Consider the following 9,325-nt stretch of genomic DNA (forward strand, 5'->3'; position numbering starts at 1 on the left):
TAAATGATAAAACATAACTGGTTTATTTGACTGCAATTTACCTGATAGTTACCTGATATAGTCATCTATCAAACAAGTAGACCTGAATTCAACACATATTCATTAAATAAGATTATCATGAAGACATTATGCCCAACAACAATTTATTGTTGTGTCAACAGGCGATTGTTTTTTCGCAAAATACAGCCAAGAAAAAACCAAGATGATAAAACAGTGATAGCCATGTAAATTTTCCCCATTATGTAAAAGTGGACACACATCCTGAGTATAAAATAAATACTTTAGCGTAGAGCTCTGTAGAACTTGTCAGCTAATGAAACTAAAACAGTTAAGGCATGACTTGAGAAAATGCTCTATGGAAGCCATTAAATCATGAAGCCATGCAGTTAAAAGAATAGTCATTTTCAAATAACAATCAATCATGCTTTTTTAACAATCAAACATGCATTGGGTACTTTAGCAAGGTCTATGTGGTTTCCTACATGTTCTACATCAGCCTTTTAGCAATAAAATGTTCTAGTAGTTTGCAGCATTTATTAATGAACTTTTCCACAGCATTTTAAACATTCCTTCTTCAATCACTTATACCAAATGAGTGGACAAAGCAAAAGGATACTTGATGAATAAATAAAACAAAACGTACAACATCACAGCATGAAACATCCTTCCTTTATGCTGCCATTGACTGTCAATAAAAACAGGCATAATTCAATCGTTTCTATTACGGTTTAAAAATGACTGTAAAACGGTCAATCATTGCAAGCTCAAACTCCAACATTACAAGGCTGTGAGTGCAGGTCAGTGTCACAGTGGTCACGGACAGTTTAGTTTCCTCCTAAATTCACCAACTAAGCCCTGAAGTCATTCAGGGAAACATTTGGAAAGATACATTGTGTGGCTTATTGTCTGTAACAATAATAAAGCGATTATATTTTTAGAAAAACTACCAAAATCATGCAACTATCATTTTGAACAAACAAGTGCTCTTGATGCGAGTGCTGGTGTTGTGTGTGGGAGATTAGGCACTGGCATCTTGCTTTAGGCGTTGACTACGGGCTTTGTAGACCTCGATGAGTAAATCTTTGACATATTGAATCTCTCGTTCCACTGACTCCGCCTTGTCCCGGAGCTCCCGGTTCTGTCCCTCCAGTCCATGAAGCTCCTCCTCCAGTATGTCCAGCTCCGCCCTCTTACGCAGTCGATACCTTTAGTTTACAAAATACCAGGATCAGCTTGCATCTACCATTGGAGCCCCCCCTCCATCTTTTCCCCTTATTTTGTCCTTCTCGCACGCCCCACCACAACTGGCAGTTGCCAACCCTGTCCTACACCCACAACATCCCATCTGTCCAAAAAACCCTACCACAGGACTTTCTGTATCTTTGTAGAAGCTACCATGTCTGGGTCACTGTGCTACAGTAGGCTGGCAGTTCAATATCAGTTCTCTCTAATTATAGAGAAAGCTAACGTCATGAATTTAACATGGACATGCTTTCCCACCCTCATCCCTCAAGAACTAGATTTCCGGATATGCATCTATGAACATCCAAGATAGCGGGACCTATTAGAAGAAGAGTTCAGATTTCATCTTTTATAAAACACATTTGTAACTAAGCAATTCTAGTAGCCCTATCACATCAGTGAAAAGCCAAAGTTATCCCATTCAAACCAGATATTAGAGTCTACAAAAAAGTTATGTTTTTCAACTTTAAAAGATGAGTTAAAATGTACACAGAGGTTTCTTTGGTCAAACTAAAAAATGACCAAACATTCTATCCTCACAGTTTTTATTTAAACATCATAACACTAAGAAAATCACTACATTTTTCACAAAATACCTGTGAGCAGCTGTTTTGTTCTGGTCCCTCTTCTTCTGCTTCCGTTCTCCAGTATGTACTTCCAGAGGGACAGCGACAAGGCCTGGTTTGAGGCAGCTCAGGGAGCATGCATCTTCCTTTAGCCTCTGTACTGCTTGCCTGTGAATGGGCGAGCCCACCATTGGCCCCTCGCTCTCTCCTCTTGACAGACATCCGTAGCTTTGGTCTCCGAGGCATTCTGGGAAGAGGTAGTGGCCATGCTGGGGCTCTATACCATGTACTTGTGTAGGCTCTTCGATTTCACCGATAAAGCTATGATAAGGCTCTGTATGAGCAACGTTCGGGTGGTGGTGGTAATAGCCATCATTTGCCTCTGGCTCTTGAGGAATAGTTCCAGAGAGTCCACCATCTTTGTTGCAATGCAAGACCTCCAGCCCCATACCATCATAACCACTAACCTTCATACCATGCATCAACTGTCCTTCTCTCTTGGGGTGGGTATCGAAGGACCCACCCATACAAAAACCTCTGGTCATCTCTTCACTGCAAAAAACATCCTCTGTAAAACAATAACTTTCCTCTTCCTTCAACGATACACCACATTCTCTGACTTTCTTAACACTGCTAATGCTCTTCCCCACGGTTTTCAATGTAGAACAGTGGTTAACAGCCACCTCTGTGCTTCCTGAGTAACTTCCTTTGGCACTCCAGGTGTCATGCTCAAGTTCCTGTCCAACTTTGTTGACACCATCTGAAACTATTCTTCGGCAAGTATTGTATGAACGATGATGATAGTTGTATGGGGCTGGTCTCGCCATTTTGGATCTTCCAACGGGACCACCACAGAAGCTCACCCGGTCGAGTTCCCCCGTTGCCAGGGTAACAACCAGTGGGCTGGTTTCTGATTGGTTGCCACTGTACGAAGCATAGGGCAACTGGTAGTAAGAATGGGCACCCATTGCTTGGGCGCCTTTGTCACATTTTGGTGATTTGTCCAATTTGGTTGAAGTCGATTCAGACCGGAAGTAATCCTCAAGCTGAGCAAGCTCCTCTTGCAAAAGAGAGGTCATGACCTCCAAGTCAGAGGGCACCTTGACATCATGTTCCAACGGTGAGGGTGGAGAAGATGAGCTAGAAGAGGATTCAGTAGTCGACTGGAACGAAGACAAATCAACTTTTTCCGTCATCCAGTCCGTCTGACCATCACCTACGAAAAATACAATTTTCGTTAAAAATATTTAATTTGAATGTCCAAATTGCAGGCATAAAAATTAAGAGGATTTTTAAAAAATCAGTCCTTTAATATCTGATGATAAATGTAGAAAAATCTGAAAACGAAGACGATAAATGTAGAAAAGTAAAAATATCCTTGAAAAACTAACCGATCACTTGAAAATGATTGAACGCCATCGTCTTCATTGGGAAAATATCCACTTAGCTTTACTCACTGTACGACATTAGCTCGTACTGCAGTGCGGATCCACCTGGAATGTGGAAAAATAAAAAAGCGTATTGCAGTAACTCACCAATTATGTGCGGTCTCTCCGATAACTCCGCCCCCTTCCTTCCCCAGGATTGGCTGTTGTTAGCTTGTTGGAGAGAGGGAATAATGAGGTCGACCATGCAAACAAGAGGAATTTTCCTGCGAAGGATCGATGCAGCCATCGTGTCTTTTATTTCGGTCCAAACGGTGAAATGCACTAAGTGTGCGAGGGTTTGAGAGAAGCGTCACTATTGACAGAGTGGTGGGAACACTTGAAGACCTGTAAATGACAAAAAAATACAAATGAAAAACTCTACTGAATTTCCACACCCCATTACACCCCACTGCCACACCCCCAAAACCACCACAGTCTAAAAACACCTATACAAATAGTGCAATTATCAGAGAGTCCAAAATTGGTTAAAGATTCCTGATAATTGCTTGCTACATGCATAAAACAACATCTACGTTTTCTTTTATGAAACTACTGAACTTTAGGAAATCTGTTTCAGGGCTATATACTGTAACACAGTCTCTATGAAAACTCACTCCCCTCATAAATGCAACTTTAATATCTCAACAACAGATCAAATTGTATTTATTCTAATCCATTTCAGTTCAGGAGAGCGGTGTCTGCAGTATAGTAAAACACTTTCATGTTAGTTAGCCTATGTGTATTATAGATCAAATACAAAAAAAGTATTAATTTCCTCTCATTCAAACTATTGTTATGTGTTAATGTTTTTAACATATAGCACATTTCTACATGTGAAAAATATAGTTTTACTATAGTAGTCCACTGATCATATATGTTTCACTGGCAATTCTCACTTCTGAGCTCAGTAGGCTACTGTAAAACTGTAAATTCAAAATATCTCTGTTAGACTAAAAGGTTATTACAATAACCACAACATAATTTCAGAAATGGTTAATAAAACAATTGCAATGTCAAAGCTAACATACTCAACACATTATAATTCACAACTACTGTAGTATAAAGAGAACACACAATTTCACTTACCCCATTATTTCTGGATAGCTTTTTGGAAGTGCGTTGCAAATGCAGAGCACAACGACTAGAGTGACAGTGGGGTCAATTTAATAAGCCATGTCTTCCTAAGAACACAATGACTTCACATGGACTGTTATGAAGACGAGTTGCAAACAGAAAGTTTTGGGATCCGCTACTTCTTCTGGAACTCCTAAAGCAGGACCGAATCACACAGATACAAATCAATCCGCAGTTTACATTTCACCCTTTTTATCGCGTCATATGCAAGGGACTTTCCACCTTCTGTTATTTTCAAAGGTCATATTGAAATAAAATGGAAAGAAAACGATGTAACTTTTCATGATTTAAATTGAAAAGCATATACCTACATTTCTACACCCACACTTGTGTTGCAATAACGTAATTCACCTCTGCATCATGGTATTTTTATGGATAATATTTCCGAGCTAATGTCTTGTTATTAAATAATCCCACAGAGAACGTTTTATAGCCTTCTGTAATTACGGCCACGGTTTATAAGGAACTATTTAGTCACACACCCGGGAGGAAGGATACAGTCTTGCAGTTGGAAGGTGTAACTTTTGTTGCAGCCTTGTTGCATCAGATACGCAGGGGATTCGCCGAATGCTGTAAGACTGTGGTCACACTATTGGTTTATCTAGACTGAACCGCTTATTGGTCTATTATGAATTGTCCAATGTTTTTATTTGTCATAGATCCAATGTTACTTTGTATACGTGTGTACAAGTAGTAAGGAGACAGAGGCCATCTGCCTCTTTTAGTATTTATTATTTCCTCCATAAGACATTACCTCTTTAATAATTATAATAAGAAGGTTGCAACCTTATAACTTATAACGAACGAGCAACTTTTATTATAAATGTAATGCACTTTAGTGTCTTCAACCAGAGAAACACTTAGTAGGCTACCAGCCATTCATTTCATCTCAACTAAAATGGTCAAACTTGTATAAAAAAAAATCTTATTTCCATATTCTGTTAATAGAAATTAGTATAATAATAATTCCAAAGGGCCATATGGTTAGAAGGACAAAATGACACACAGGAGGACAAATCGGCTTACACTTGACTTTATCTCTCGTTAGTACAACAGTTACACCACTCTCTGTCTGGAGTTGCTATGCATTTTCCTCACTGAGAAACCCAAAGCTGATTGAAGCAGCCATGTCTTCTTCCTGTTGCTATAGTAATAGGGAACACTGCCCCCCTTTTGAAATGTGTTTTTTTTGGCATGTCTGTTGCCAAGGGTTTAAAATTATCCCCTTACCTCTGTGCTTACAATGTTCTTGTTATTGCACTCGTTGCAGCTTTTGTGCATATTTAACCTCTCAATTCTTTGCATTTGTAATATGCGTGTCATGAAGTTCATGAAAATGTCCTGCAGTCGTCTGACCCTCTCTACATCTATCCTTTCCCGACGTGTGTAATCTAACCTGCAACCTCTATTCTATTCTAATATATATATTTATATATATATATATATATATATACTGGCCCTATGCTCTAACCACTAGAAATATGATCAATGGAATATATATATATATATATATATATATATATATATATATATATATATATATATATATATATATATATTCCATTGATCATATTTGTAGTGGTTAGAGCGTAGGGCCAGTTACCGAAAGGTTGCTGGATCGAATCCCAGAGCTGACAAGGTAAAAATCTATCGTTCTGCCCCTGAACAAGGCAGATGTTCAGGGACAGGCCCGGTAGCCCTTCATTGTAAATAAGAATTTGTTCTTAACTGACTTGCCTAGTTAAATAAAGGTTGCATTTTAAAAAATTCAAATATATGCAGTGCATTCGGAAAGTATTTAGACCCATTGACTTTTTCCACATTTTGTTATGTTACAGAATTGTTTAAATTAATGTTTTCCTCATAAATCTGCACACAATACCCCATAATGACAAAGCGAAAACAGGTTTTTAGAAATGTTATTAAAATTGATTAAATTATTATTTTTGCTTAGGTGCATCCTGTTTCCATTGATCATCCTTTCTACAACTTGACTGGGGTCCACCTGAGGTAAATTCATTTGATTGGACATGATTTGGAAAGGTACACACCTGTCTATATAAGGTCCCACAGTTGACAGTACACGTCAGAGCAAAAACCAAGCCATGAGGTCGAAGGAATAGTCCGTAGAGCTCTGAGACAGGATTGTGCCGAGGCACAGATCTGGGGAAGGGTACCAAAAGATTTCTGCAGCATTGAAGGACCCCAAGAACCCAGTGGCCTTGATCATTCTTATATGGAAGAAGTTTGGAACCACCGAGACTCTTCCTAGAGCTGGCCGCCCGGCCAAACTGAGCAATCAGGGGGAGAAGGGCGTTGGTCAGGGAGGTGATCAAGAACCCGATGGTCACTCTGACAGAGCTCCAGAGTTCCTTTGTGGAGATGGGAGAACCTTCCAGAAGGACAACCATCTCTGCAGCACTCCACCAATTAGGCCTTTATGGTAGAGTGGCAAGACGAAAGCCACTCCTCAGTAAAATGCACATGGAGTTTGCCAAATGGCACCTAAAGGACTATCAGACCATGAGAAACAAGATTCTCTGGTCTGGTGAAACCAAGATTGAACTTTTTGGCCTGAATGTCAAGCGTCACTTCTGGAGGAAACCAGGCACCGCTAATCACCTGGCCAATACCATCCCTACGGTGACGCATGGTGCTGGCCGCATCATGCTGTGGGGATGTTTTTCAGCAGCAGGGACTGGGAGACTGGTCAGGATCGAGGGAAAGATGAATGGAGCAAAGTACAGAGAGATCCTTGATGAAAACCTGCTCCAGACCGTTCAGGACTTCAGACTGGGGCAAAGTTCACCTTCCAACAGGACAACCACCCTAAGCACACAGCCAAGATAACACAGGAGTGGCTTGGGGACAGGTCCTTGAGTGACCCAGGCAGAGTCAGGAGTTGAATCAGATCTCTCTCTGGAGAGACCTGAAAATAGCTGTGCAGCGACGCTCCCCATCCAACCTGACAGAGCTTGAGAGGATCTGCAGAGAACAATGGGAGAAACTCCCCAAATACAGGTGTGCCAAGCTTGTAGCATCATATCCAAAAGGACTCGTGGCCATAATCGCTGCCAAAGGTGCATCAACAAAGTACTGAGTAAAGGGTCTCAATACTTATGTAGATGTGATATTCCGTTATTTTAATTTTTGTATAAATTTGAAAAAAAATCTAAAAAAACGTTTTTGCTTTGTCATTATGGAGTATTGTGCGTAGATTGATGAGGGAAAAAACAATTGAATCCATTTTAGAATACGTAACAAAATGTGGAAAAAGTGAAGGGGTCTGAATACTTTCCAAATGCACTGTATGCGTTCATTTGCCACATATCATCTCGTATGCCATACCTATATAATTTTATGCTATATATTCTTCATTTTCTATGTACATTTAATTTATTGAAAATAATACAAATCATATGCCTTCCATCATTCTGCAACTACTGTACAAGAAGCTCTGAGAGATCTGACCCTGCAGCATATAGAGAAACGCTTTCAAAGGAAGGCTTGCACTTCGCAAGTATGGCACATTGGTAACAGTTACAGCATAGTTTCATCACCAGCTCCCTGCAAATCCTGCTTACATTAACTTTTCACAGGGATTGGTAACATGGGAAGCAACACTACAGGTTACTGCCAATGCAGGGACACTTTTGATACCTTTAATCCACCCTCCCTCCCACACTACTTGTGTTTAAGATGTAATTGTAGCGATTTAAGCCTGTATTATAATAAACAACATAATTGCTTCCTTTACTTTCTGTATGTATATTTTGTAAAAATCATCCTTTACCAAAATGAATTTGTATAGAATAATCCTGAAAAATAAAATCAGAGGCAAATATACAAAGATATGACCTTTAATTTGATAAAACCTTCTTGAAAGTAAATCATCCCTGAGGAAGCTTGGTAGAAATAGGGAGAAAGAGGGAGTGTCATCCTGTCATCTTATCATGCGGATAGTGTGCTGCATTGTCAAATGTGGTTCAATCACGAGCTGGAACTAACAACTTTTGTAAGTCTGTATGACATTGAGAAGAATAAATCATCTCTTTTTTGAATTAATACAAATGCTCATACAAAAATCCTTTGAATCATATTGACCTTGAATCTGAATATCAATTTACCATAACATATTTTACCCTGACATGGACGGTAAAAAGTAGATTTTTTTTAATTGTTCACTGGGCCAAAAGCATCACTTTAGGATATTGTATTTTCAATTGGTTTAACAGTATTTCATACATGCTGAGCTTATATCCTGTACACAAAAGGTGAACGATTGTGGGGGAACAAAGTGCAGTGTTCTGGAAAGTCTGGTTTGATATGCTTTAGGATATGGTTTGAACTTGAGCAGGAAGAGTGAATTAGAGGCTAAATACAATTTTTGTTGCATGTATTTTAAGGCAAGGCTTCTTAGATTCTCATTACATTTCATTTCCGTTGTCATTTAATTTCATTAATCATACCTGTGACATTTTGTTCACCTTCATCTTAAGCTCTCTCAAAGTCACCTCCAGTCAGTAACTGATCGTGGCTCAGATTGGGGAGGTAGCTAGTATCCAATGCACCACAGCCCTGACTATGAGCTGACCAGGACCAGGAGAGCTAAGGCAGCAGACCACAAAATAACTGTAAGTTGCTCTGGATAAGAGCTTCTCCTAAATTACTAAAATGTCAAATGTAAATCTAAACTATTTCTTCCAGGGCCCATAGACTCTGGTCAAAAGTCATGTATTATTTAGTGAATAGGGTACAATTTGGGATGCAACTACTGTATTGTCTGTCACGTAAAAAATGACAAGCATGTCTGTGAGAGCCAAGACAATTAATACATCAACAGGACCTGGGTGGAAGACGGTAGGATGAGGGAGGAGGGAGACACTATCCTCTACCTTCACAACACCAGCCTCTGGGATGACAACAGTATTAATGCTTCGTTGTTATGGAGCCCTA

At 39.5% G+C, this 9,325-nt stretch overlaps 1 protein-coding gene across 1 annotated transcript; it reads right to left on the bottom strand.

Annotated features, from left to right (window-relative positions):
- LOC115163261 (uncharacterized) lies at nucleotides 1-4,814 on the bottom strand. The gene is made up of 5 exons (XM_029714988.1): nucleotides 4,681-4,814; nucleotides 4,322-4,502; nucleotides 3,344-3,580; nucleotides 1,839-3,024; nucleotides 1-1,205 (listed from the first exon to the last, which is right to left on the bottom strand). Exons 3-5 carry the CDS (start codon nucleotides 3,480-3,482, stop codon nucleotides 1,019-1,021), a joined length of 1,512 nt encoding a protein of 503 aa, XP_029570848.1. The 5' UTR covers nucleotides 3,483-3,580; nucleotides 4,322-4,502; nucleotides 4,681-4,814; the 3' UTR covers nucleotides 1-1,018.
- Between the last annotated feature and the right edge of the window lie 4,511 nt (nucleotides 4,815-9,325).

The sequence above is a fragment of the Salmo trutta genome, chromosome 26, assembly GCF_901001165.1.
Source record: "Salmo trutta chromosome 26, fSalTru1.1, whole genome shotgun sequence".
Lineage (NCBI taxonomy): Eukaryota > Metazoa > Chordata > Actinopteri > Salmoniformes > Salmonidae > Salmo > Salmo trutta.